This window comes from Aquila chrysaetos, chromosome 10 (genome assembly GCF_900496995.4).
Source record: "Aquila chrysaetos chrysaetos chromosome 10, bAquChr1.4, whole genome shotgun sequence".
NCBI lineage: Eukaryota > Metazoa > Chordata > Aves > Accipitriformes > Accipitridae > Aquila > Aquila chrysaetos.
In genome coordinates this window covers 31,623,842-31,650,587 of record NC_044013.1, presented here as the reverse complement: position 1 = coordinate 31,650,587, position 26,746 = coordinate 31,623,842, and the positions used below count along the sequence as shown (strand labels likewise).

The 26,746-nt window shown below is 65.0% G+C and overlaps 3 protein-coding genes and 1 long non-coding RNA gene across 27 annotated transcripts in view; 1 reads left to right on the top strand and 3 right to left on the bottom strand.

The window, feature by feature from the left end:
* Positions 1-11,356, bottom strand: part of LOC115346841 (septin-4-like) — a 20,948-nt gene extending 9,592 nt beyond the window's left edge. For 2 of the 9 annotated variants that reach the window (XM_030027371.1, XM_030027372.1), the window contains exon 1: positions 4,362-4,421. In XM_030027371.1, coding sequence (XP_029883231.1) covers positions 4,362-4,364 — 3 coding nt within the window. In that variant the 5' untranslated portion in view covers positions 4,365-4,421. Of the gene's footprint in view, positions 1-643; positions 759-1,357; positions 1,415-1,513; positions 1,916-4,361; positions 4,454-8,223 lie in introns of those variants that run through there. The other 7 variants (XM_030027375.1, XM_030027367.1, XM_030027368.1 and 4 more) reach the window with 7 other exon arrangements.
* LOC115346842 lies at positions 3,138-24,617 on the top strand. Its single transcript, XR_003925283.1, has 3 exons — positions 3,138-3,149; positions 5,021-5,029; positions 24,424-24,617. It is a non-coding gene; the product is annotated as an uncharacterized LOC115346842 (long non-coding RNA).
* Positions 11,481-21,494, bottom strand: LIMK1 (LIM domain kinase 1). Its single transcript, XM_030027366.2, is given in 17 exon segments — positions 11,481-12,707; positions 12,812-12,882; positions 12,884-12,970; positions 13,109-13,164; positions 13,288-13,444; positions 13,547-13,612; positions 13,711-13,770; positions 13,881-14,012; positions 14,258-14,344; positions 14,493-14,676; positions 14,765-14,949; positions 15,034-15,139; positions 15,961-16,152; positions 16,236-16,345; positions 16,742-16,880; positions 18,946-19,042; positions 21,362-21,494. Coding segments are annotated over 17 exon segments (1,941 nt in total). The 5' UTR covers positions 21,420-21,494; the 3' UTR covers positions 11,481-12,553.
* Positions 22,581-26,746, bottom strand: part of ELN (elastin) — a 24,490-nt gene continuing 20,324 nt past the window's right edge. For 14 of the 16 annotated variants that reach the window (XM_030027365.1, XM_030027355.2, XM_030027352.1 and 11 more), the window contains 11 exons: positions 26,197-26,298; positions 25,930-25,983; positions 25,565-25,699; positions 25,333-25,380; positions 24,869-24,910; positions 24,626-24,685; positions 24,208-24,249; positions 23,780-23,821; positions 23,531-23,560; positions 23,363-23,413; positions 22,581-23,228 (listed from right to left, as the gene is read on the bottom strand). In XM_030027365.1, the coding sequence (XP_029883225.1) occupies positions 23,179-23,228; positions 23,363-23,413; positions 23,531-23,560; positions 23,780-23,821; positions 24,208-24,249; positions 24,626-24,685; positions 24,869-24,910; positions 25,333-25,380; positions 25,565-25,699; positions 25,930-25,983; positions 26,197-26,298 (656 nt within the window). In that variant the 3' untranslated portion in view covers positions 22,581-23,178. The remainder of the gene's footprint in view (positions 23,229-23,362; positions 23,414-23,530; positions 23,561-23,779; positions 23,822-24,207; positions 24,250-24,625; positions 24,686-24,868; positions 24,911-25,332; positions 25,381-25,564; positions 25,700-25,929; positions 25,984-26,196; positions 26,299-26,746) is intronic. The other 2 variants (XM_030027350.1, XM_030027354.2) reach the window with 2 other exon arrangements.

Sequence of the window (26,746 nt, the reverse complement as noted above, 5' to 3'; positions counted from 1 at the left end):
TCCCATGTCCCCGCTCCATTGGTGGGGAGGGCAGCTGTGCCGGCGGCAAGGCATGATGCACCGAATTAGCGGGCTGGAAACAAGGTCACGGCACTGTCGGGGCTGTGCGCTCGCACGCCTGCCCCCCGCTCCCTGGTACCCCTGTGGCCACCAGCATGGGGGGCCACGCATGGTGCCAAGGTGGGGGGGCAGCCGGTGCCCCCATGGCAGGGGCTGCAGGGCCCCCATGCTCCCTTCTCCCCCAGTGGGTCAAGAGTGCTCTGTGGGTCTGTGTGACCACAGCATCCTCTTCACCGACCTTGACCTGGGGGGGCTCAGCACCAGCCCCCACTGCAGCACAGCCCGGCTGGGGGCCACACAGTGTTGGGAGATGTTGCCACCACTACCAAGCGCTCCCAGCCCTGCTGCCGCTCCACCCCACAGGGCTCCAGCCCTTCGGGGCTCCAACTCATCCCCCACCCCAGAGAAGCCGATGGTGATGCTGTGGCACAGGAGGGGTTTGCTCCGCATCCCCAGGGGTCCTGCAGCAAGTGCATCCCACAGCAAGGCTGTCCCGGAGACAGAGCATTGGCTGTAGTACCTCCCCGCAGCACTGGGGTACTCCGGGTCCCCCCATCCCCATCTGCCCACTCTCTCGCCCCACCTGGGAGGAAGGCTGCCCCTGTACCTCTTGCCCAGGCTGCAGCTCAGGGCAGGTGGCCATGGCAGAGCCGGCGTCACCCGTGGCTGGGAGAGGATGCCGAGTGGCACTGGCTGCGCTGAGGGATGGGGAGCGGCATTAGCATAACTCCACCCTGGGCAGGGACCTTGGCCCCGGCATCCACTGCACCCAGCAGGCAGGCACGGCCCCTGTGGGTGCTGGGGGGCAGGACCAGTGTGGGGAGCACAGGAGGGGAGAGGGAGCCCCAGGGCAGAGCAAAGCCCAGCTCCTGCCCAGTTGTCAAGATGTCAAGGACCAGCAAAGCACCGTTGGCCAAGGAGGTGGCAAGGCAGGTCCTGGGGGGCTGCATGACCACCACCACCAGCCCCCCTGGGCTGAGCACAGTTTGGCTACAGCCCAGGAGGACATGAAGCCCTTGGAAACACCTCCACCCCAGGACAAAAACCTCCTCCACCCCAGTGCACACCAGATCCTCTCCTGCTCCCCACCCTGGAGCAGCTATGCCAGCAGGGCCCCCCAGCCTCTTTGAGGGGAGAAACCCAGTTTTCCATGAAAGACTGTTTGAGAACTCAACGCTTTTGTGCCTGACAGTTAAAGCTTCCCCGCACAGCTCCAAGTCACTGCTCTGGCTGGGCCTGATGGGTCCGGCTGGGAAGGACCTGACCCTGGGCTGGGAGAAGCAGAGATGATGCTCACCACAGGGATCCCTGGCAGAAGCAGCAGCAGTCCTGCCTCAGCTTCCCCAGCTCATCCCTGGGGAGGTGAAGGGTTAACGGTGCCCCAAGAGGCAGCGAGGGCACCCGGGCTGGGCTGGGCTGTCACTGTCGGGGGTCACCAGGAATGGTGATTCACCTTGATGCATGTCGAGATGCATCAGAGCAGCTCAGGCGCGCAGCCAGGGTCACTCAGCCGCGGAAGGGCTGCGTTCGCCAGGAAAGCACTAAAAAGCCCTGAAGCATCCGCCGGTGCCAGGACAGGTGCGACGAACCGCAAGCCTGTGGACGCAGAGAGGGGCCTGGATGCTTCTGTGCCTGTCCCCAGCATCCCTGGCTCCCAGCGACCCTCCTAACTCCAGCTCTGGATCTCCCCCCCACCCAGTTTTGAGGCCACCCAATGCCAGCGGCAGAGACCCTGCTGTCCCCACCTGGCCTCAGCGGTCCCTGCTCAGCCCTGTCCCAGGGGAGCAGTGCCACCATCTCCAGCTGACACTGCAGCTCCCTAAGGGAGCTCCCCTACGGCTTTACAGCCCCTTTCCCTGCCCCATCCCAGCCTGAAGCACCGCCCCCCCCACCACACCACCACCCTGGCCAAGCTCTGCACCCCATCAGCGGTGCCCCTCGTGCCCCAAATCCACCCTGCCCGGTGTAGCATAGCTTTCCTACAACAACCACCGCTTTCCAACCGTCCCACCCCACACTCCTGACAGGAGTGGGGATTTACTGCAGCGAGAGCTTGGGGCTGTGCCGGTGCCCCCGTAAGCGGATTATACGGCCGGCTGCGCGCGAGCCGGCACTCAGCGCCGAGGCTGTCACCAGCCTGGCAGCTCCAACGAGGTGGCACACGCGCTGCCTCATCTCTGCCTGTCATGTTGCATCGCACCTTCCCCTTGCAGTGACAGGCCGAGGGCCGTGGCAGAGCAGGGCACGGGGGCAGTGGGCAAAGCCTCAGCTGAGAAAACCACGAGCTACCCATTAGCATCTTCCTGCCTGGCACCGCATTCCCATGGGATGTGTTTTCCCAGCCTGTTTCTGCAGGGAAAAGGAAGGGAACATCCTGGCAAGTGCTGTCCCCGCAGCTAGGCTGGCCAAGGCATCCCCAGCCCACCTAAAGGTGACATCCAGATGTGCCACTCACGGCACAGCACACTCCACTGCAGCACGATGGCTGAGCGTCCCAGGCACAAACACCCTGTCCCACAGGGATGAACCAACCCCATGTGGGACAAGTGCACAGTGGCCCCTGCCAAAGCCCAGCTCTGCCGGGACCAGCCTGGTTCTTCCCCGGGGCAGCCAGCACCTGTGCTCTGCCTGCTCCAACCTGCCTCCAGATGACGGGATGCTCCCGCTGGCATGCTGCAGTTGGAGTTTCTTACCCCCAGCTCTCCCCTCCCACCCTGTCAGTGGTATCCCAGTTGGGAAACCGAGTCTACCAATAGCTTTAACAGGAGCAGGGTGCTGGGCACCCTATGTATGCAGGGACAGGCAGTGGCAGGGGTCCCTGGTCTGGGCAGGGTGTCAGCACTAGGCAGGTGAGCACATGGAATGAGAGCCTTTCCAACACATCCCTCAGTGCAGCAGCTCCAGCTCCTTTCCTGCAGGGAATCCTCCAGCTCGAAGGGCCTGCAAGTACCTGTGTGGGGACCCCAAGATGGGACCATGTGCAGTGGCTCCCCACAAGCCGGGAAGTGAGAGTGGGGCCTGTCTGCACTGGAAACAAGGCACATGGGGATGGGCGAGAAGAGCCAGCCCACTAAGAGCCAGGAGCAGAGGTCAAGGGGGACCATTGCTCATCCTGCTTCTCCGGGTGAGTTGTGGACTGTTTTAGGGACAGAGGGATGTGGCACCAGTGTCAGGGGGCACCGGCTCCACCTCTGCGGGTCCTTCTGGATGTGTCCACACCCACCTCCAGCCCCAGCTCACCCCACATCCACGGCCAAGGGAGCCCAGGTCCCCTCCAGTACCCAGCTGTGGCTGTCGTCCTCCCCCCCAGATGTTTCCAAGCCTGGATCTGTCCATCCCCAAAGCCATGGTTTGGAGCCTTTTGGGAAGGCGCTCGCTGGAGCCGGTTGCGACATGCTCCCCAGCCGCCCTCCTATCTGGTTTCACTGTGTCCCGCTCTGGAGGAATGTGCCGGTCCTGTTCCCACAACGGCTGCTGGGGAAGGACGGCTGCAATGGTCCCCACCAAGGGCAGTTGTCCCAGTGGCCGCAACCCTGGCGCCACGCAAGCCACGGCCACAACCCTCCATCTCCATCCCCACCCTGGGCATGGCGAGTGCCTCGGGGTCCTGCGGGGACGTGGCCCTGACGAGCGGCTCCTGGAGACCTGCCACCACTGTAGAGGGGTGAGGCAGGACGAGTGATGCAGGACAGGCTCCCACCGAGCCGGGAAAGCCGTTGGCGGCTCCGGACCTTGCCGGTAACTGCAGAGACGGCCCCAAATTGCAGCTAGGCTCCGGGCGTGTGCGACGGTCCCCGCAGGAGGGCCCGGCCAGCCTGGCAGCGCCGCCAGGACCGCAGCCCGGGGGACCTGCCAAAAGCAAGGCTGGGTGACCGATGCTCCCCTCGGAGCCACCCGAGAGCGGCCCCCCCTGCCCACGCAGGGACACCCCGGGGGTGCCGCAGGTCGTGGGGACACGCAGGTGCCGCTCGGAGGCAGCGTCGCCTTTCCGGGAGGCGCCCGCCCCGATGCCACGGTGAGGGGCGGCGTGCAGGCTGTCCCGTGGTCCCGTCTCCCGCCTCCCCACCTCCCCGGGGCTCGTCCCGGAACGCTGCCCGGCTGCTGCCCGCCGGGACCGGGCAGGTGCTGCCTCACTGCCCGTGTCCCCCCCCCCCCCCCCGTCCCGCTGCGGCACCGGCGGCCCCGACCCGCTCCGCCCCCGCCGCACCGTCACCTTCACGGAGGGCACCGGGATGCGGGAGCGGGCCCGGCCCCCCGGTGCGGTGCAGCCCGGCCAGGGCACCCCCCTTCCCCGGCCTTACCATGGCTGCGGCGCCGGGCGCCGTCCGGGAGCGGCGGCTGCCGAGCGGCACGGCCGGGCCCCGCCGCCGGGATTAGCAGAAATAGCAGCCGGCGGGGGCGGGGGCGGCCCGGGGCGGGGCGGGCGGCGGGCGGGGCGGGGGCGGCCGCTCGGCACCACCGGCACCGGGCACCGGGCACCGTCCACCGGGACCAGGCGCTGCACACCCACCCGGGCACCAGCACTGGAAACGGCACCGGGGCACCGGCATCAGCAGCCAGCGCTGGCACCCGTTACCGGTATAAGCACCCGGCACTGGGCACCAGCACCAGACGCTGTACACCGGGCACCGGCACCGGGCACTGCACGCTGGACGCGCGGCAGCGGTACAAGGCAGCAGCACTGGGCGCCGGGCTCCAGCATCGGCACCGGGGCACCTGTACCAGGCATGGGGTATGGGGCACCAGTACCGCAGCCTTGGTACAGGGAACAGGACACCTGCACTGGGTACGGGGCTTTGGCACTGGGTACCAGGTACAGGGCACCAGCACAGTGCACCGTGCACCAGTTGCAGGGTCTCAGAGTACGCAGCGGGTAGTGGGTACAAGGCTCCAGCACCAGATACTGGTACAGGTGAAAGGGAATGAATGGCTCCAGCACCAGCAAGTGACCTCCTGGCAGCAGGCACCAGTACCAGGCATTGCTTGGCAGGTACCAGGTACTGGGCAGGAGGCACTAGGTGCTAGTCACTGCACACCAGTCACTGTGTGGGAGCGCTGGGCACCTGGCACCAGTTAGTGGGTACTGGGAACCATGCACTAGGTACTGAGCACCAGGCAAATGCACTAGCACCATACATGAGGCACCACATGCCAGATACCAGGGACTGCAATGGGCACCAGATCCCAGTCTTTCCCAGTGTTCCCCTCTGCAAATTCCCAGCCTGCTTCCCCCTCCCAAAGCCTTTCCCAAATGTGATGCCAGGCAATCCTGCCCACGGCCCTGCCTTGGCTCAGCTGTGACTGGCTGGTAGGCTGGAAATCTGGCAGGGGGAACCAGCAACCCCGCGGGCAGTGTCCCTGTCCCCATCCTATGCCAGGGGATGTAGCTCCTTCCCGGGATGCCCCCAGGCCCATACTTTCAAAGGCAGCAAGTGCCAGTGGCATGTGGCTGCACCCCCCCCTGTCCCCACTGAGGGCAGGGGAGGACACTGGCACAGCCAGCCAGGGCAGCATGGGGTGCTTGTGTTCCCAGCCATGAAAGGGGCCGGTGGAGTCTTGGCTGGTGGTGGCCATTCCCTGCAGTGAGCAGCTGGCAGAGGCTCAGCCATTCCCGAATTTCAGGCTCCCGGTCCAGCTGACCACTGAGGCTGTCCTTGTCCCCCCCAAATGCACTCCATTCTGGGGCAGCAGCAAGGCCACACACATCCCCAGAGCATCCCTGTCGTGGGCAGCTCCTCCCTGCCTCAGTTTCCCCACCCATAAAACAAAGCCGGTGGTAATTTCCCAGCAGGAAAAGCTGGATCCAGCCCCATACAGACACTTCCACCAAAGCTGGGTGACTCTGCAGGGACCACCTCAGCCTTGTCCCCAACCTTGTCACCACCCAGGACCTCATTCCCCCCTCCATGTTACAGGGCCAGGCTGCAGCCAGATGGCTCCCCATTCCCTTTATTCCCATAAATAACCGACGCAGGCTCAACATGGTGTGGGGGAGCCCCAGCAGCCACCCGGACCCCATCCATCTGGGGCGGTCGGGCAGCAAGCCCACTCGCTTAGCGGCCCTTCCTCCCCCGCTGCCAGCCAGGGAGCTGCAGGCAGCACGGCAGGCAGGGGCAGGTAGGCAAGGGTGGCTGTTTGCATCTCTAATCCCCGCAGAGAGTGCTTTCCTCTGAGATTACTGGGGATTACAGGTTCGGGTGCTCCAGGAGCTCAGCCCCATCTTTCCCTGCCCTTCAAGGAGCAGCGCTGAGCCCTGCGGGGGGCAGGAAGGCAGGCTGAGCACTGCTGTGATGAGCTGAGCGTCCTCAGCCATGTTGGCAGGCACAGCCTGAAGCAGCTGCCGGCTTGCCATGGCCTCACTCCAGTAGCCCAGTGCCCATCGAGGCCAGCAAGCTGCAGCCCGGGCTTTAAATAGAGCATTAAAAGCTGAAGGGATCAGCTGCGGAGCGGGAGGAGGGATGCAAGGGGCTGCATTTTTCTTGGCCGGGGGATGACGCAAGGGGAGCGACGGTGACGCTGAGGGAGGCTGGCGCTGTTCGAGAGGTCCCCGAGGTCCCTGAGGCACCCTGGTCTCTCTTGCCCCAGCTGGCAGCAGCGTTATCAGGTCCCAGCAAGGCGCAGCAGGGCTGGGAAGCCACTGCGAACCGCTACCAGGCACCAGAGCTCTATAATTACCATGGGAGGCCGAGTTATTTTGGGAAGCGGCTACGCCACTGCCAAAGCTTTTATTCCTTCAAAACCAAAACAAGATGGAAAGAGCCCAGCCCAGGATGCTGCATCCGGCGGGCGCGGGGAGGTTAACCCCTTGCGTCCTCGCTGCCTGCACCCGGGGGCTGCCTGCTCCCCCCCTGCCTGCACCGGGCATTGCCCCATCGTCAAGGCGGGTCCTGGTGGGTTTGGTTGCACCGGCGGGGCTTCAAAGGCGGGGGGGGGGGTGTCACTGGGGGAAGATTTGGGGTCGTAGAGGCCACAGGGGGGCTGGGGATTCGGCCCCGTCCTCGGCTGCTGGCAGGTTCAGAGGCCGCATGTTCAGATGCTTTTCTGCATCCGCCGTGAGAACCGCTATTTTTAGCTCTTTCTGTTGCAACGGGTCCAGTTTTGGGGCCTTCCCAGGGCGGAGGCTGGGCCGAGGAATGCCAGCCGGAGCGGAGCACCTCGCTGCTGCTCCAAATAAAATGTCCCAGGAGACAAAGCCCTGAAGGGTCCTTCCCAAAAGCCACCCCGAAGGATAGGCAGAGGCAGCAACCAGGCAGGGAGGCTGCGCTTTCCACTCTCTGCAGCAGCCAAACAGCCTCCAAGCTGGGGATAAACTCATTTTTCCCCGCACAGAGAGGATGAGCCACATCGTGCACCCCACGGTGCTCCCAAAGATCTGGTCCAGCCATCCTGAGCACAGGGTCCAGGTGGGCTGAGGGTCTGTGCTCAGGGGCGCACCCCAAAAGCCTGGGGTTTGACTCCTGCCTTTTGCCTTCTTTCCCTTGATCTGCCCATGCCTGGGTCACTCCCAATGCTTGATCCCTGCAGGGCAGCAAATAGCCCCCAAACCCATGTGCTGGGGTCCCCCAAATCCTAAACCCACAGGATGCCAGGCTTGCCCAGTTCTCCAAACCCATGCACCGGGGCCGCGTAGCCCCCCAAACCCATGCACCAGTGTCTCCCAAGCCCTAAACCCACACATCAGGGTCTACCAGCCCCCCAAACCCACGCACTGGGGTCTCCCCATCCTTGCTCCAAGCCCCCCAGGCTGTCTCTCTGCAGGCAGCTCTGGTCCCCAGTCAGGGACTGGAGGCTGTTGGGGGCCACTCTCCCTTGTGTCCAGCAGGTGCCAGCCCCTTGGGCATGGGGCAGGCTCGTTGGGATGGCAGTATGGCAGTGGGGACAGTCATGGCCATCCAAAACAGCAAGCACAGGAGGTCCCACCCAGCTGGGATCACAGCCCAAGCCCCAGATCACACACAGACCCCCTGCCTGCCCACCCCCCTGGGCTGAGCCCTCCCACAACTCATCACATGTCATCAGCCTCGACAAACCTTTTGCAAAGGGTTCACTGGCCAGTGCTGCGCATCTCCGGTACCAGACCTGGGGACCCAGTTGCACTGGGGAATTGGGAACCTCCCAGTGTCACCCCAAGCTCCCACCCCACAGTCCCAGCCCATCACTTACCTCCTCGTCTGAAGCCATGACCGGGATGGGGTTTGCACCAGCACCAGTGGAGGATGGCAGCGGGACCAAGAGAAACAAGTTTTCCCATCAGATGCAGCTGAGATTTCCCAGGACCCCCATTAAGACCCGGCTGTCCCTTCCCAGGTCCCTGTGTTGTCCCCCCACCTGGTCCCTGTATCCCCCCCAGCACCACTAGCGAGGTCAGGGCTGGGACCCAGATGTCCCCAGTTGGCAGAGAGGGGCAGGGATGGGTGCATGGTCGGGGAAGGCAGCAATGCTGCAGGGAAGCATGGGAGAGCCATATCCCCAGTGCTGTTTAAAAATGCCACGTTTACGCAGACCCTACAAAAACCACTGGCAAGCGAGGGGCCAATGCATGGACCACAGGATTTCCCTGCCTGGCTTTGCCCAGGGCGAGCCTCAGCTTTCAGGGACCAGAGGATGTTGGTGTGCCTCTTGTTGGCCCCATCTGTGGGGGGACAGGGAGCTGGAGCAACAGCCCCTTCTTCACATCCTCACATCCAGCACCCCCGCTCCACACCCTGGCATGAAGAGAAACTGAGGCAGACGGGTACTGACCTGCCAGCATCAGCCTTGGCACCCCACGGGGGTTTCTAGGGTCTGGATTTGCCCCATGGAGCCACAAGGTCCTGGTGATCCAGTGACATGCATGACCCAAGGCTGTGGCTCCTGTCCCAGCCCAGGCTGTGGGAGGCACATGGGCTGTGACAGTGACACCTCTCTGCCCAAATCATAGAAGCAGGGCTCAAGCTGCTCCTGGACCATGCAAAGTCCCCAGTCCTGAGCTGGAAAGATGGACACTGTGCCCAGGGGACAAAGGGTGGCTCTGGGGACAGTGCCAACCATGGCAGAGTCCCTGCAGAGCCAGGCACCTATGCCTGGAGGGTGGATCAGAGGGTTGTAGGACAGGAGAGACCTCAGGACATCTCTACTCCAGTCTCCGGCTCAAAGCAGGGATGGGCAGAGCCACAGAAACGCTGTTGGAAAGGGATCCGGAGGTCCCCACCGCCAGTTCCCACTCGCTGCCAGGAAATCCTCCGGCACCATGCCAGCATGCCTCATTCCTGCAGGTGAGGATGGGGACCTGCCCCCACATCCTTATGGAGCTGGGTGTCCCGACCAGACCCCAGCACCTCCTCTCTTCGCACATCTCCTCAAGCCTCATGAGGACCCTGCTGCACATCACCCCCCTGCCTGCAGGCAGCTGCTGTCCCCCAGGGAGGGTCCCTGCAGCACTGATGCCCCACCCTGCTGAGACACTGGGGGAAGCCGTACTCTCCCTCCCACCTGGTCCCCCAAACTTACCCGTGAAGAAGGCGATAAACCCAGTGGCCAGTGACTCATCCCCATCATCGTGGCCAGAGCTGGAGCTCTCCATCCGGGCCTGATGCAGGAGGATGGTGGGGGAGGCTCTGCTGGGGAGCACCGGCTCAGCCATGTCCTTGCCGGAGCCACTGCTGCCTTTGGCCACCACCTCGGCGGCACTTGGCTGCTGGCCTGCCAGCAGGGATGTGGGACACGGGGACACCTGGCTCCCTGCCTGCAGCAAGGGCCACCATGCTGAGTCGGAGCCAAGCTTGGGCAGAGCCCTGCCAGGGATGTCCCTGGGGACCACCTTCGTTGGGGACAGAGCAGGACCCTGGGAGGGACAGGGGGTGCAGGGGCAGCTCTCGGTGGCCTGTGGCTTGGTCTGGGTGCCCTTCTTCCTCCTGGAAGGTGACGGCTTGGCGGGACAGATGGGTGCCAAGCCCCTCATGCCAGTGTCAGGCTGGGTTGGGGGGGGGCTGCGGGGGCGAGGAGCCCTGCCAGTCTGCCGTCAGCTGGGCAGGGGGCCGGCGGGGAGACCGGGTGACGCACGCGCCGGTGGCCAGATTTGGGCATGGGGTGCTGCACACCTCTGGGGGGGGGGCCTTGGGTGGGTGACAGCCGTGGCGTGGGGCCACTGGGACTGTGCTGGGGCCACCTCCCTGCCTGGTGAGGGGGGGGGTCCTGGCCAGTGGCTCGGTCTGGGACAAGTTACTGGTCACAGGGGTGACCGAGTGGCCGCTGCTTTGGCCCTGCCGCGGCTGGCTGCCAGCTCTCGCCTGGCTCTCCCCCTGCCTGGTGCTGAGGGTCCTCTGCAGGGTCACAAGCAAGTAGCCTGATGGCACTGGCCGCACCAGGCACATCCCACTCCGCAGCTCCACCCAGCTGGGCGAGGGGTTGTGGGGGGACTGGGGGTCCTGCAGGGATGGGGGACTCCCACTGCGGGGCTGGGGGTCACCCGGGGTCCTGCTCTCCCGTGGCAGCAGGGGATTGAGGACCATGGTGTTTCCCAGGGGTGATGGCTGCAGCGGGTCCCCCACTGCCACGATGTTCCTGGGGAGTGATGGTGTCCTGCTCCCGGAGCAAAGAACCAGTGCAGTGCGATGTCACCAAGGGCGCTGTGACAACACTGCGACGCTGGCAGGGTGTTTGCCCCTGTCCCTTCACCAGGGTGATGTGGGACAGGCAGTCAGACGAAGGAGCCACCCCTGGTCCCTCCTGTGCTGAGGCTGAGCATCCCCAGAGCAATAAACCATGAGGTTTTCCTGATGGGGGGGTCCAGCCTGGATGCTGGGACCCCTTTGGGCTGTGGTTTCTCCCCTCCTCACCCAGCTGCAGCATCCCTAGGGACAACGCCCAGTCCCTTCCTTGCCACCCCCCATGAGCTCCTTGGGGTCCAGGTTTTCTCTAGCTGAAGCTCAACCCCCTCCCCCCAAGGATGGAGATCCCCCACCTTGGGGACCTTAATTTGGTTTAGGAAGGTGACAAGGACAAAGGGACAGCATGGGATGGCCATGGGCCACCTCGCTGTCCCCTAGGGCTTGTTTTACATCGCAGACAAAGCTGCTCAGCGGTGCCCATGGTCATGCAGCCCCATCACCTGCCTGCCACCACTGCGGGCTCTGCCATCATGTGGGGTGACAGTGGGCACAGCCAGGCCCAGGGACATGGGGCTTGGGGGCCTGGCCAGGCATCGCAGGCAGGATTGGCATCAGCCCCAGGGCGGGGGGGGGACCCATAATGGGGTTGGGACAGCACAAAAGGGGACAACAGTGCTGCCACCATGGGGGTGACTGAGCATGGGGGCTGCCACCGAGTCCAGTGCCACCGCACTATCCCGAGCAGAGAGTCCAGCCCCTCCTGCCTCAGTTTCCCCAAGAGCTCCCAGCCCTCCCAGGGGGAGGCGAGCGATTCCCAAGCAGGCCGGGCAGTGAGCGGGGAAGGATTTATTGACTCACGGCTCGGGGTACATCACAGTTTGAGCTCCCTTCCCACCTCCGGAGAGGACGTCGCCTTGGACTTCCCGGGCAAAGTGCGCGGAGAGGCTTCACAGTTTCATCCCTTCGGGAAAGCAGAACCGAGGCAGTGACAAATGGCAAACGCTACGTCGTATGAAAAAATAATACAAACTCTTCTCTTTAAATATCTTACAGAAAAATGAACCTGAATAAAGAGCATGAAAAGCACCGCGTGGCGCAACCCCCCCAACCACCCCTGGTCAAGGGAGACAAGCCGCATCCCCGCATCCCTCTGGACCACCTGTCATCATCCCCAGGGATGCGCGGTCACGGAGTAGCACGGGCAGCAGGGATGTGGAGGAGGTGAGGACCGCTACGTGCCTGTCCCCATGCCATGGGGGTGTCACCCCCCCCCCACCATGGACCCCTCACTCGGCCAGGGGTGCCGGCAGCCCCCCGAGCCTGGGGTGCTGGTAGAAGCAGCGTGAGTGTCCGGCCGAGGACGAGGGCATTGCTACAAGGCTGCCCCAGGACCCGTGCTCCCTTGGGGGGGCCGGGGGCCACATTCCACCGCCCCCCAAAGGAACCAGGGGGTCCCTCCTGTGTCGCAGTGCAAGTTCACGGAAAGCCAAGGCACCGCCGCGAGGCCGCGGCTCTGTACGGGGGAGCCCACGGGGCTCGTGCGGGTGCGGCGGCCACGCAGCCCCCGGGCGTGCAAAGGCGAAGCGAGCCGGGACGGGGCGGGGGGGGACATGGGGACAGTCCCTGCGGTGTGGCCAGCCGGGCTTGTCCTGGGGGTAAGAGCTACGGTGTCGGGGGGGATGCAAAGGGGCCGTGCAGCCCCGGGAAGAGCCAGCTCCCAGGGATGTTGTGGGCACCAGTGCGGGCAGCAGCGTGGGCAGCCCGTGCAGAAGAGACAGGGTAGGGGGGCTCATCCAGGGAGCCCCAGGGATCCAGCCCCGGGGGCAGTGGCAGCCAGAGGAGATGCTGGCGGCGGGTGCAGCTCCTTCTCCCGTGGCTTCAGAGGGGGTGCAGGTGGGGGTGCTCTATCGGGGGGGTGCGGGCAGCCCGCCTTCGCCCCATCGGTGCGTCTCCCCGAAGGCTCGGTCCAGCTGCTCCAGCTGGGAGCTTAGCGGCAGGTGGATCTCCAGGTGCATGCGGAGGGCTTCCAGCCACTGCTCCAGCTTGCTGAAGGATGGCCTGAGAGAGAAACGGGGACATGTGCCAGCTCCACTGGCCCTGTCCCTCCACCCTACCACCAATCCCCATGGTCCCCTGGGTGGGGGTGGTCCCCAACCACTCACCGCTTCTCGGGGTCCAGGTCACAGCAGCAGACGGCGATAGGAAAGAAGCTAGGGGGACATGTGGGGGGGGTAGTAGCGGTCCAGGAAGCCCCTGACATTGAGGCCGAAGTCGGTGGTGCGGGGCAGGTAGTCAGGGTCGGCACTCACCCGGCCGATGATCTGGGGGAGAGCAGGAGAGAGGAGCGGGCTCAGCCCCAAGAGGGGAACCGAAACCCAGCAAGGACCACAACTCCAAGGGGAGACCCCAACCATAGACCTCAACCCCAATGGGAAGACCCCAAGCCCAATGGTACTTGCCTCGCACAGGACAATGCCAAAGGAGAAGATGTCCACCTTCTCATCATAGCTTCTCCCTGCGGGGAGAGATGGGTCAGGCCATGCCACACATCCTGTCCCTGCCCCACCAAGTGTCCCCTACTTGGGGACAGAGCCCTGGCTGGCCACGTCCCCCCTCCCAGCACCACAGCCAGGCTTACCATTGATCATCTCAGGGGCCATCCAGTACGGGTTCCCCACCACCGTGTACCGCTTCTTGCGGTCCGGTTTCTTCAGGTTCTTGAGATGTTCGGGCTGGTTCTTCTCGTCCACCATCAGCCGCGCCAGCCCAAAATCAGCCACCACCACGCTCTTGTTCTGGGTGGATGGAGAGGGGTGAGGCACGGGGTGGGGGGGGGCCATGCAGGGGGCTGAGACCCCTCCCAGGCCACGGGAGGACACCACCAAGGTGGGACTTACCTCCCGCACGAGGCAGTTGTGAGAGTTGAGGTCACGGTGGATGATGTTCATGGAGTGGAGGTAGGCCTGGGGGAAGGATGGGCTGAGAGTGGGGGGCACACCCACCCCTCGGTCCCCCACCCACCAGCACCCATCCCACCCACAGGTCCCCCAGTGGCACCCACCATGCCGGCGGCGATGTCCTTGGCGAAGCTGACCCGCTGGCTCCAAGGGTAGTGGCTGTCCTGGGGACAGGAGGGGGGATTTGCCAGAGAAGAGGAGAGAGGAGAGGGGTCCCCCAGACCCACCAGGGCTGTGGGGTGGTGGGGGGCTGACCTGCCGTCCCAGTGCTCACCATGCTCTTGATGAGGCCCCTCAAGGTGCCCCCCTTGATGTACTCCGTGATGAAGTTGAGCCTCTTCTCCTTGTACAGCACCCCGATGAACTTCAGCACATTGGGGTGCTCCAGGCAGCGCATCACCTTCACCTGCAGGACCCCCCGTGCCTGTGACACCCCAAGGCATGCAGCACCCACCCAGACAGACCTGCTGCTCGCGTGTTCTCCATTAAACAGGCAGGGCTGCCTGCACCCCATGGTGCCTGGCCACCCCCACTCCAGGTGTCACGCCTGACATCCCATGTCAGGGTGGGGGACAGGACTGGACAGCCCCATCCCTCGTGTGTGTGTGTGTCCCCTCCAAACCAGGGGGATTAAAGAAAGGTGATGCCCACCTCTTTGAGGAAGGTCCTCTGTGTCTCCTCGTCGAAGCGGATCAGCTCCTTCATGACCATCACCTCGCCCGTCTCCCGATGCGTCACCTGGCAGGGAGCGCAGGGGCTGAGCCACCAGCTCCCCCCTACCACCCCCACCTCTGGGGACAGCCCGGGGGAAATGATACCCCCCCCCCCCCCATCCCGGGGAGCTGAGACCCTCATGCTCAAGAGAATTGGGGCCGCCCAGCCCTACCTTGATGGCCTGGCCAAAGCAGCCCTTGCCCAGCACTTCGCCATGGATCAGGTCGGAGGGGCGGAAGATGCGATGGGCGCGGGAGACGACACGCAACGACTCGGAGCGACCGATGTCCTTGCGCTGCGATGCGGGCGAGCCCACCGAGCCGGAGCCCGGAGATTTGTCCGTGCTGCAGCTCCTCCTGCGGGACGGATGGACAGAGGGTCAACCCTAAGCAGGGACCAAAACGGGAAAGGCGGGCGAGCTGGTGGCCGAGCTGGTGGCCTTACGTGACAGTCCGCTGGCGCATGGCACCGGGCTCCCCACAGGGCGGGAGGGCAGGGGAGCGCAGGGGGCTGCACGGGGCGGGCAGGGGGCTGCAGGCAAGCCCCGACTCGCGGGCAAGGGGCTCGTGGGGGTCATGTTCGATGGTGAGCTGGAGCAGGCGACTGGTCTCCTGGATCAGCAGGTCGATCTGGGGGCAGAAAAGGATGGCAGAGATGGTTTTCAGGGGGCAGGGAGGGGGTGCTGGTTTGGGGGGCACCCGGGGGGAGCATACCTCATCCAGGGGAACGTGGCCGATGGGGGTGCCGTTGATCTCCAGGATGCGGTCGCCCACGTGGATGGAGTTCTTCATGTCAGGGCTGATGCAGTCTGGATCCACTCTGCGGGGCCAGCAGGCAGCAAGGGTCAGCCCCCCGCCCCGACACCATCACGGGTGGGGATGTGCTGGGACACTGCCCACGAGCCACCCCCAGCCAATGGGGACAGGCTGTCATGTCCCCTGCTAGTCACCTCTGCAAGATGGGGACATGCCATCATGGTACCCATGAGTCACCCCTGCGAGATGGGGACGTGCAGGCGAGCTGCCCACGAGCCACCCCTGCTAGACAGGGACACACAGGCAAGCTGCCCACAGGTCACTCCTACCAGATGGGGACACACAGGCACACTGCCCACAAGCCACCCTTGCTTGATGGAGACACACTGTCACGGTACCCATGAGTCACCCCTCTGGGATGGGGACACGCAGTCATGGTACCCACAGGTCACCCCTCCTAGTTGGGGACACGTGGGCATGCTGCCCACAAGTCACCCCTACCGAATGGGGACATGCAGGCATGTTGCCCACGAGTCATTCCTCCTGGATGGGGACATGCTGGCACAGTACCCACAAGCCATCCCAACCATATGGGGACATGCCAGCCTGATACGCACAGCCCACCCTGGTAGATGGGGCAATGCCAGCATGTCACCCCCCTGATGGCTGGGGACATGCCAGCACAGTCCCCACAAGCCACCCCAGCAGCTAGGGACATGCCACCATGGTCCCCTCTGGCCAACCCCGGCTGATGGGGACACACCAGCCCCATCCCTCATGCTCCCATCCCAAAAAGTCTCTGTGGGGTGGATCCCACCAGCAGAAGTGGCACGGGATGCCCCCAGCCCCAGGGAGGGGACAGTGGCAGAGGGGACACAGACGCACTCTCGGACACGGACGGTGCGGGAGTGCTCAGTGCCGCAGCCCTGGTCAATGGAGACGGAGAAGCCGCGTTTGCCGTCGGAGCAGGCAGGGATGGAGACAAGCGTGACGGTGTGCGGGATGCGGGAAGCTGGCGAATCCGGCAGGATCTGCTCGATGACCGGCGTCACCACCATCTGGTAATAGCAGTGCCCGCTGTGGGGCCGAGAGGAGGCTGGTGGGTGGGGGGGTGCCAGGGGACGTATCCTCCCCACCCACACACCCAGGCTGGGACGTACCAGTAGAGCTTGGAGCGCTCCACCAGTGCGTAGGTGTCCCCGTCCCCGATGAACGTGCGGCAGTTGAGGCAGCTGAAGCACTCAGGGTGGTACTTCTGCTCCCCGGCCACCTGCAGGCAGATGCCATTAGCCCCAGTGACCCAGGTGTCTGAGGCATCAAGTGCGGGTGCCGGGGCTCGGATGGTGCCGGGAGCACCCATGGGTGCACCAAGGCCAAAGGAAGGGCAGGATGAGCCACAGCGTGGCGGGGGGTGATGGTCATGCCACTGGGCTGGGGATGGCTGCAGGGACACCTCCCTGCCACCCTGAGCTTCCCCGCTCCAATGCCAACATGGGGGCATGCCGCCCCCCAGGGTCCCCCTAAAGCACAGAGGACACCCCTGCCACCCCCAGAGCCTAACCTGTCCTGGGGGTCTGCACCCCCTCCTCACCTCAACCTCTTTCCAGGGAGCTTAGCCATGGGTCAGGGCTCTGTGTCCCCCCTCAGGGCCCCCCCCAGCACTCACCATGACCAGCCCCTTGGTGATCTGCTCTGAGCAGCCATGGCAGAGCTCCCCAAAGCGCGCCCAGTAATCCTTCTTGCAGTACAGGCGCCCATCCTTCTCATAGTACTGGTGGGACAGGGAGGCCCCGCACTCACAGCACCTGCGGCAGGGGATGAGGACCCCCTTGTCACCCTGTTCCCATCGTCACCCCGGGGGGCAGCCAGTGCCCATCCACCCCACGGCTCTCTGGGCAAGCTGCTTCCCCTGTTTCCTACCCTGCTGCAGGGCCACCGCATCCATGTGTCACCGTCCCTGGGGTGGCAGTGGGTGGCTCCAGGGGTGCCAGCGCAGGCTGGCAGTGGGGGACATGCAGAGACACTGGGGTGGACAGGGCAAGGGACACAGGGCAGGGACAGGCATGGGGAGGGAGATGCCAGTCCTGCATGGACATGCCAGCCTCGTCACAGACACACAGAGGGATGTGCCAGGCTGGTCACAGACTCACAGAGGGACATGCCACCCAGGTCACAGACACAGGGACATGCCAGCTTGGTCACAGATAGAGGGACATGCCACCCTGGTCACGGATGTGCCAGCCTGGTCACAGACGCACAGAGGGATGTGCCACCCTGGTCACAGACACACCACCCTGGCACAGACCAAGGGACATGCCAGCTTGGTCACAGACGCACAGAGGGATGTGCCACTCTGGTCACAGACATGCCAGCTGTGGGGGTGCAATGCCCTGGGTGCTGCAAACAGGGTGCAGGGGGACGCACCTGCAGTGTGGGGTGCAGGGAGCTGCTCTGGGACTGTGAGATGGGGGGTGCAGGGGGACGGAGGGGTGCAGGGAGGTGCAGCAGGGGATGCATGGGGCTGTGCAACAGGAGGGTGCGCCCAGGGGTGCAGAGGAGGCTGTGAGTTTTGGGGGTGCACAGGCAGCTGCAGGAGATGCTGCATCAGGTTGTGCAAGGGGGGTGTGGTGGGGTGCAGGGGGGTTGCAAATGGCAGGTTGCTATAGGGGGTGCAGGGGGTGCTGTAGGGGGTTGCTGTAGGGGGTTGCGGCACCCTCGCACGGGGACTGCCGCAGTCCCCCCCCCGCCCCCTCCCTCAGCCGGGGGCGGGGCGCCACGCGCAGGTGGAATACCAACCAGGCGTGACGTCACGGCGCGGAATTTCCCCACCCCATGACGCCACCGCGCGAGGACTCCGCCGATTGCGCGGCCCGTAGCCTCCCCTGGGCTTGGGGGTTGGGGGCGGGGGGCGCGGGGGGCCAATGGGGGGCGGCCGCGCGGCCCCGCCCCCTTAACCCCCACCGCCCCGATGGAGCGGCCGCATTCCTCCTCCTCCCACGCGCGACCAGGCTGAGGCCCACGCTCCCTTCCAGGGCTGCAAGCGCGGGGGGGGGGGGGAACAGAAGGAGGAGAAAGGGGAGGGGGAGGAAGGCTTTTGCACCAGCGAGCCCAGGGCTGCCGGAAGCCGGTCTCCCGTGGGTGGGGGGGGGGGGGGGCGGATCCAGCCGTGGCCGCGCAGTGGCTTCGCTGGGGTTGATGGCCGGGGGGGGGGGGGGGGGGGGGGGCGTGGATGGGTGGGGCTGAGCGGGGAGGGGGGGGAACAGGCAAAGCATCCCGGGGGATGCAGGCAGAGCACCCCAGGGGTCCGAGGGGGTGCAGAGTCCGGCCCAACCCACTCCCACTCACTTGGCTCCGGCGCTCAGGACGCAGCTCTTCCTCAGCACCGCTGCCAGCATCCTGCCCGAGACGGGGGTACCACCCCGGTGCCCTGCCACACCCGGCACCCCCGGCCCCACGGGGACCCCTGCCAGGTCCCGGCTACCCCTTGCACCCCCCGACCCAGGACCTTCGTCCTCCTCCTCCTCGGGGCTCCCACCGCCCAAGCTGCCGAGAGGGCGCGAGTGAAAGAGGAAACAGGGAGGGAGGGGGGTGGCCGGGTGACATCAGCCCCATGCGCCCCGTCACTGTCACCAGGCAGGAAGGGACAGCGTGGGACAGCAGCAAGGTACTGCCAGGCTTGGCATCACCCGGTGAGCCCTGCCTGCACCCCACAGGCGCGAGGACACGCAGCCATGGATGGCATCCTGGTGCGTGTGACAGCCTCGCACGTGTGCGTGCCATGGCCAGACCGGCGGGGGGGTCCACTGTCCCTGTCCTTGCGAAGCATCCCGGTGTCCCCGAAGCTGTCCCGGCCGGCCCGCGGGCTCCTACCGGAAGCAGTCGGCGTGCCAGTCGGCATTCAGTGCCTGCAGGTACTGCCCATCGTAGATGCCCTGCCCGCAGCTCGCACACACTGGCAGGTCGGTCCCTGGATGGAGTGGGAGGACACAAAGGAGACAGGGCTGTCACCCTGCCGCCTGTCGCCATCCTCCCTGTGGCAGCACCCAGGCACATCCCCCAGGATTAAGTCCCTCCGTCCGGGGTGACGAATTCCGGCCCCCACCCATTACTCCTGTAATGGGGACAAGGTCGTGGCGCTGATATCCCCAGGGCTGGGGACAGGGCAGGGGCTCAGTGCAGTGCTGCCAGCCGGGGCCCACGTTGTGCCAGGCCACCTCCAGAGCCCCCGTCCCTCGGGAGCACTGCCATCACCGTGGGTGCCCACATCACCATGGGGTGCTGGGTGCCCACGGGGGTGGGGGGACACGAGGAGGCTGGGGTGCAGGGGCGGGGGGGCAAGAGGTAGCGTTGGGTTGCTGGAGGGGGTGCAGGGTTCAGCCAGCACAGGGGACAGGCAGGTCGGGGGGGGGGGGGGGTTGGAGACACAGCAGGGTGCTGAGCAGCAGGACAGATGTTCAGGGTGCACAGAGATGCTGGGGATGGAGGGGTGCCCCAGGTGCTCGCAGCTAGGCGTGCGGGAGGGGCAGGATGGGGGGCACATGCTGAGGTGCAGGATGGGTACAGGAGGGATGATGGGGTGTAGGAGGTGGAGGTGGGCAGAAGGTGCAGAGGGGGTGAAGGGGTGCAGGATGGGTGCACAGAGTGCAGGGGCGATTAAGGGGTGCAGGATGGATGTGGGGGATGCAGGGGGGATGAAGGGATGCACGATGGAAGGGGTGTAAAGGAGGGATCCAGTGGGACATAAAGTGCATAGAGGGACACAGAAGGGTGCAGGATGGGTGCTGGGGGATGCAGGGTGCATGCGGGGACACAGAAGGGTGCAGGATGGGTGCAGGGACACAGAAGGTGCTGCAGGATGCAGCATGGATGGGGTACAGGAGCAGTGCAGTGATACAGAGGGGTGCAGGACAGGTGCTGGATGGGGGACTGCAGGATGGAAAGGGGTGTGGGGGCACACAGGGGGTGTAGCGGGGGGATACGGAGGTGCAGGGAGGCAGGTAAGGGATGCAGGGTGGCTGCAGAGGTACTGGAGGTGCGAGTTCAATGGGGGTGTGGGGAGGGATGAGGGGTCTAGGGGGTGCAGAGTGGATGGGAGGCACAGTAGAGATGTGGGGGTGCAGGGAGGAGGCAGGAGGCATAAGGGGTCTGGAGGGATATCAGGGTGCAGGGAGAGAGGGTGCAGGGTGTTTGTGGGGAGCAGGGAGGGATACTCTAGGTATTTGTGGGGTGCAGGCAGGGATGCAGGCTGGAGGGGGATGTGAGGGTGCAGGGGGGTGAGGATGCAGAGGGGGTGCAGGCTGGATGGGGTGCAGTAGGGAGACATGGGGTATGCAAGGGGACATGTGGGAGTGTGGGGGGTGCAGAAGGGGGATGTGGGAGTGCAGGGAGGGATGCAGGCTGGAAGGGGGATGCAGGAGGGTATGTAGGCTGGACAAGGGGTGCAGGGTTAGATGTGGGGGTCCAGGAAGGGTGCAGGCAGGGATGTGGGCTGGGTGTGGGTGCAGGGGGAGATACAGGCGAGGATACAAGCTGGACAGGGGGTATAGGGGGAGATTTGGGAGTGCAGGGGAGATGCAGGCTGGATGGCAGTGCAGGGGGGGATGCAGGCTCAACAGGGGGCGCAAGGGGGGATTTGGGGGTACAAGGGGAGATGCAGGGGTGGTGTGGGCTGGATGAGGGGTGCAGGGGGGATGCAGGCTGGATGGGGGGGTGCACAGAGGGATTTAGGGATGCACACTGTGGATGTGGGGGGATGCAGGCTGGAAGAGGGGTGCAGTGAGGGGTGCAGGGGGTGATGTGGGCTGAATGGGGAGTGGAGGGGGAGATGCAGGCTGAAACAGGGGGTGCAGGGGGAGATGTGGGGGTGCAAGGGGGATGCAGGCTAGAAGAGGAGTGCAGTGGGGGATGCAGGGGGTGATGTGGGCTGTATGAGGGGTGCAGGGGGTGATTTGCGGGTCCAGGGGGGGATGCTGGCTGGCTGGGGAGTGCGGGCGGGATGGGGGGGGGATGCAAGCTGGATGGGGGGTGCAGAGGAGGATGTAGGGATGCAGGGGGGGATGTAAGGGTGCAGGAAGGCTGCGAAGAGGATGTAGTCTGGATGGTGGGTGCAGGGGGGATGTGGGGATGCAGAGGGACGCGCGGGTGCAGGAGGGATGCGGAGGGGATGCAGGCTGGCCGGGGGGTGCGAGTGAGCTTGGGGGGGGGGGGGGGGTCGCGGGGCCCCAGCGGCAGCGGAAGCGCTGAGTCAGGCGGGGGGGGGGACACGGGATCCGGGGGGGTCACGCACCTTCGTCCTCTCCCATAGGCTCGTCCCTCCAGGTGCAGCACAGCAGCATCAACCTCATGCAGCCGCGCTGCCCGGCGCCGCGCCAGGCCCTGCCCTCGCCCCGGCCCCGGCCCCGGCCCCGGCCCTGCCGCTGCCGCTGCGGCTCCGGCGGGCGGGCGGGGACGGCCGGGCGGGTGAACGGCGCCGGCGCGGCCGCCGGAGGAGGGGGGGGGGGGGAGGCAGGGCGGGGGGGGGGGGGGGGGGGGGGGGGGGCAGGGCCGGGGGCGGGGCCAAGGGGGTAGGGGCGGGGTCAGGAGAAGGGGCTGGGGGCGTGACCACGGGAGAGGGCGTGGTCAGGTGGGCAGGGGCGGGGCTCGCGGGTGAATGAGGGCGGGGCCGGGGGAACTCGGGGCACGCGGGGCGCTGGGGCTGTCACCGCGGGCAGGGCAGGGGTGTCCCCTTCTGCCCCGGGATGTCACCGTGGGGCTCCACATGGGTATCGCTCTCATTCCCCGGGTTGTCACCATGGGACAGGGCACAGACGTCCCCCTGGGTCCCCAGTCTGTCACTGTGGGACAGGGCATGGACATCCCCATCATCCCTTGGTCTGTCACCATGGGTAGGGCATGGATGTCCCCCTTATCCCCCAAGCTGTCACCATGGGACAGCATACGGATGTATCCCTTGTCCCCTGGGCCGTCACCAAGGGCAGGGCATGGACAACCCCCTTGGTCCTCAGGCTGTCACCATGGGTCTGGGCATGGACATCTCCCTGCATCGCCAGGCCATCACCATGGGACAGGGCATGGACGTCCTCCTGGGTCCCTAGGCTGTCATCATGGGACAGGGCATGGATGTCCCCCTCATCCCACAGGCTGTCACCACGGGACAGGGCATGGATGTCCCTCTCATCCCGCAGGCTGTCACCACGGGACAGGGCATGGTTGTCCCCATCATCCCGCAGGCTGTCACCACGGGACAGGGCATGGATGTCCCCCTCATCCCACAGGCTGTCACCATGGGACAGGGCATGGAGGTCCCCCTCATCACTGGGGCTGTCACTGTGGGCTGTGGTGATGCAGTGGGGCACATGGCATCCCCGGACCAAGGACCCAGCACGTCCCCAGGCTTGGGCAGAGCTATGGGTACAAGACATGGGGCAGTGCCACCCGCTGGGCTAGGCCACCCATCACTGCCACCACCACTGGGAGGGGGACAGGGACACAGGATGGAGCCAGAGTCCTTTAAAAACTTGTCCTTTATTAGTCTGTCGGAAGCGAGTCCCTCTCTATAGGGCATCCCACCCAGTTATAGCAAAGTGAGTAACATGAAGGGACTGAGGCCCTCCTGCCCACAGTCCCCCCGGGCTGGGGGGAGCACGGGGACTGGTGAGGGGGCCCAGGCCGCCGAGGACATCCCTCCCTGCGCAGCCCCCTGCTGCCGAGACCCCCTTCCCACCCTCCCTTCCTCCCTCCCTCCAATGTGGGGTGCCCCTCATCCTGCCCCCCCCCCACGGGGTCAGCTCTGGGGCTGGGGGGGGTGTGACACCCCAAGACACCCCCCCCCAAATCCTGCAAGGAGCGATAGCACCAAGGGGGATGGCTGCTCCCCGCAGTTTATTCCGTGCTCCCTGCCAGGATGGAGGGGCTGGTGGGGGGACAGGCACTGCCGGAGGTGTGGGGTCCCTCCTGGGAACATGGGGCCGGGGATGGCCCCTGGGATGGGGGGGGGGGGAAATCCAGCGTTTGGGGGGGGGGTGTCTCAGCTTTGCTTGGGATTTACATTCTGGACCATGCAGTAGCACCAAAGTTTATGAGGTCATCGATGACAGCGAGTGGTTACTTCCGCTTCCTCCCGCAGTACTTCCCTTGTGCGCAGCCCACGCCGCCTGAGGGGGGGGGGATATACAGTGTAAGCCCCACCCTGCAACCCCCAACCCCCTGGATGGGTGGCTGGGAGAAGGGCAGGGGGTGCAGGAGCCGGCCCCAGCAGGGCAGGGGGTCACCTGGTGGCAGTGCTCACCTCTAAAGCCCAGGGCACCGAGGGCTCCTCCGAAGGTCTTGGGGGGCTTCGCTGCAGGGGGGAAGCAGAGCAGGGTGAGCGGGACCCCCACCCTGCTCGCCTGCTGGGTGCAGGGGGGATATGCACCCCCCACCCCAAAAATGGCCTGCTTGGGGGATGGACACTCACCACCAAATCCCAGCTGGCCGGCGACTCCACCTGAAAGGAGAACAAAGCCCTCAGCATCCAGCGGGCACCCACATTGCTCTGCCCTGCACCCCCCAGCTGAGCACCCCCCGGCTCAGCCCAGCCCCCTAGGTCCCTCCCCAGGCTGTGGCCACATCCGCGTGCTCCATGGGCTGTGCGTGTCCCTGTGAGCTGGCCAGGCACCGAGACGTGCCCTGGGTGCGTGCCGAGGCGCTGAGCTGGGGATGGTACCTGGAAATATCGGTGACACGCCAAAGCCGGGAACTCCAGCCCCTGGGGAAAAAGCAACAGCTGGTGACAGCCTGTGACAGCAGTGCCACCCCAACCCTGCCTGGCTGGGGACACCCTGGCTGGGGACCCTTGCTCCCTGCAGGGACAGGAGCCATTGCAAAAGCCCCTGTCCCCGCCATGGCACCCATCTGGCTTCAGGATGCTCTCCCCACATCCCAGTGGGGGATGGCAGCAGGGTGGGGACGAGCGTGGCGTGGTAAGGGACATACTCCCACTCCAGCCCCAAATTGCAGCACTAATCTGGCTGCAGCCCCCCACCCCCAACACCTGCAGGATTGGAGAGCCCTGGTAAGGGTGGGCAACGTGGGGACAGGGATGGGGGTCACCCCTCCAGCCCCTCCCCAGTCACAGCAGACCCTGTTCCTTACCTGGCTTGGGAGGTTTCCCAACAGCTCCTGGATACAAGATCCCTGTGTCAGAGAGGGGCATCAGTGCAGCCCCTAGTGGGGCTTGCTGCCCCTGGGGCTGCAGCCAGACCCTGCTATGAGCCCAAAGGGTCTTCAGGCAGGGACCTGCATCTCTGCATGTTGGGGACATGGTACACTACCATCCCTTGTCTTGTGTCTTGAGGGGCAAGACACAAGGACACAAGATGGGGCACAGGGTATGGTGACAGTGTGGGGTAGGACCATGCTGTGGGACGGGGAGGGGACAAAAGCGACCCTGCATCCCCTGCATCCCATACACCCCCTTTCCTTTTCGGCACTCTGTCAGCATGGCACTGCCACTCTGCTCCCTGCACTCCAGCCCTGGGGAGCCTCGATGCCAGGGGCCAGCATCACTCACCAGCACCAAGCCCACCAACTCCAAGGCCACCGACTCCGAGGCCACCGACTCCGAGGCCACCTATGACAGGGACCCCAGATGAGCATCAGCAGGGACAGGCAGCGGGGCAGTGTCTGATCTCTTTGCCAAGCCCCAGGTGTGCCCATCCTTCCTCGGGCAGCCTTACTCCCCCCCATGTCCTGGGGGAGCATCCCTCTGCCCACACTTCCCGGCTGCCTGGGCTCAGCTCCTGCAAGCACCTACCTGGGATGCCGCCGACCCCTGGGACTCCAGCCCCCGGAACACCTGCCAGAGAGACACCATTAACAACTGTCCCCCCGCAGCCCAGCACCCACAGCTCAGGGCACCCCCAGCCAGTGCTCAAGCCGCTGGGGTGGCCCTGACACCCGTTCTGGGTGTCCCCGGCACCCACTGCACAGCACCCAGAGCAAGACGACCCAGAGGGAGCTCACCCCCTGCATGACGCATTGCTGCAGGCAATGCAGAGCAGGAGAAAAATGTCCCCAGTAAGTCCAGGGGAAGGGGCATGGGTGGCACTTTGCACCCACAGGTGACAGCATGCCACCTCCCACGCCTGAGCCACCCTCCGCTGGGGCACCAGGGGCCACACAGGGGACACGAAGTGAGGCCAGCACCCCAATGGCCACACAAGGAGGGTGCCCTGTGATGGTCTGAGGTGGACCTGGGGCAGAGTGGCAGATACGTACCGAATTTGGGCGGTTTAGCACCAGGCTGCACCCCTACTTGGGGGATGCCTGTAAAGCAAATGAGGACACTGCAGTTAGGACAGTCACCCCTGCACCCCTCCCGTGTGCCACCATCCCCCATCCCACCTGCATCCCCCTCTGCCACCCCTCCATGTGGCTTGGTGAGTTTTAGCATCCCTGGCCACTGCTGTCCCCAAGGGGGTCCCCAACTGGGGTGTGATGAAGCACATACCTGCCCCGGGAAGGATACCAGTACCAGGTACCCCCACGCCCGGCACCAACCCGGGCACAACGCCAATGCCGGGCGTCACTCCCGGCACTCCAGCGACACCGGGCACCCCACCTGGCACCCCTCCAACCCCAGCACCTGTGGAGAGAGGGGGTGAGGCAGCATGGGGGTAAGCCCCATGTGATCCCCATAATCCTGTGGGATGATGTGGCCAGCATGGGGTGCCCACCCCTGAAGCCCCTCAGCTCCCCCTCGACCAGTCTGTGCCATGCCAGGGCTTCATGGGGAGACCCCAGATGCCCACTGGGCAGGTAGGGCTGCCTTCTGTGGGTTGAGCTGCGAGCGATGGGCTTCTCCAGCTGACTCACCGAATTTGGCTGCCTTTGCTGCTGCTTTTGCTGCTGCAGCCGGACCTCCGACCCCTGAGTGGAGACAGCAAGAGGGGGGTGAGTGTCCCCAGGGGGATCCTCTCCAGCAATGCTGGGCAGACCCCATCCCTCCCATCTTGCCTGCATCCCCCAAAGGATGGCCATGAGTTGATGGAGATCACCGAGGCCCTCCTCACGCCTGTCCTGCCCCAGACCTGCCCCTGCACCAGCCAGGCTGCCACTACCACCTGCCTTCCTCCTCCTCACCTGGGACACCTCCAATGCCAGGGGCCAGGCCACCCACTCCAGGAGCCAGGGCACCTACACCAGGAGCCAGGCCACCCACGCCAGGAGCCAGGCCACCTGCTCCTGCAAGAAGAGAGGGAAGGATTTGGGCTTCAGCTCAGGAAAAGAGGTGGTGGAAGGAGCTGGCTGAAAAGGCATGGCAGGCTGGGGTGGGCGGATGGATAGGTAGATTGATGGACAGATGGATACGTGGATGGATGTGGAGTGGTTGGATGGATGGCAGGGTAGATGGATGGTGGGATGGATGGATGGATGGAGGTGTGGATGGATGGATATTGTGGTGGCTGGCTGGCTGGCTGGTTGGTGGTGTGGATGGGTGGGTAGAAGGAAGGGTGGATGGACTAACGTAGGAGAAAGTGTATGGATGGTGAACCTAGGACCCTCCATGCAGACCAGCTCTCTGGAGAGCACTCCCTGACATACCCAGCACCTCATCCCACATACAGCCCTGCGGAGAGATCATCCCTCACCCCAACCCACAGGGACCCTGTGCAGTGCTCAGGCCCAATGA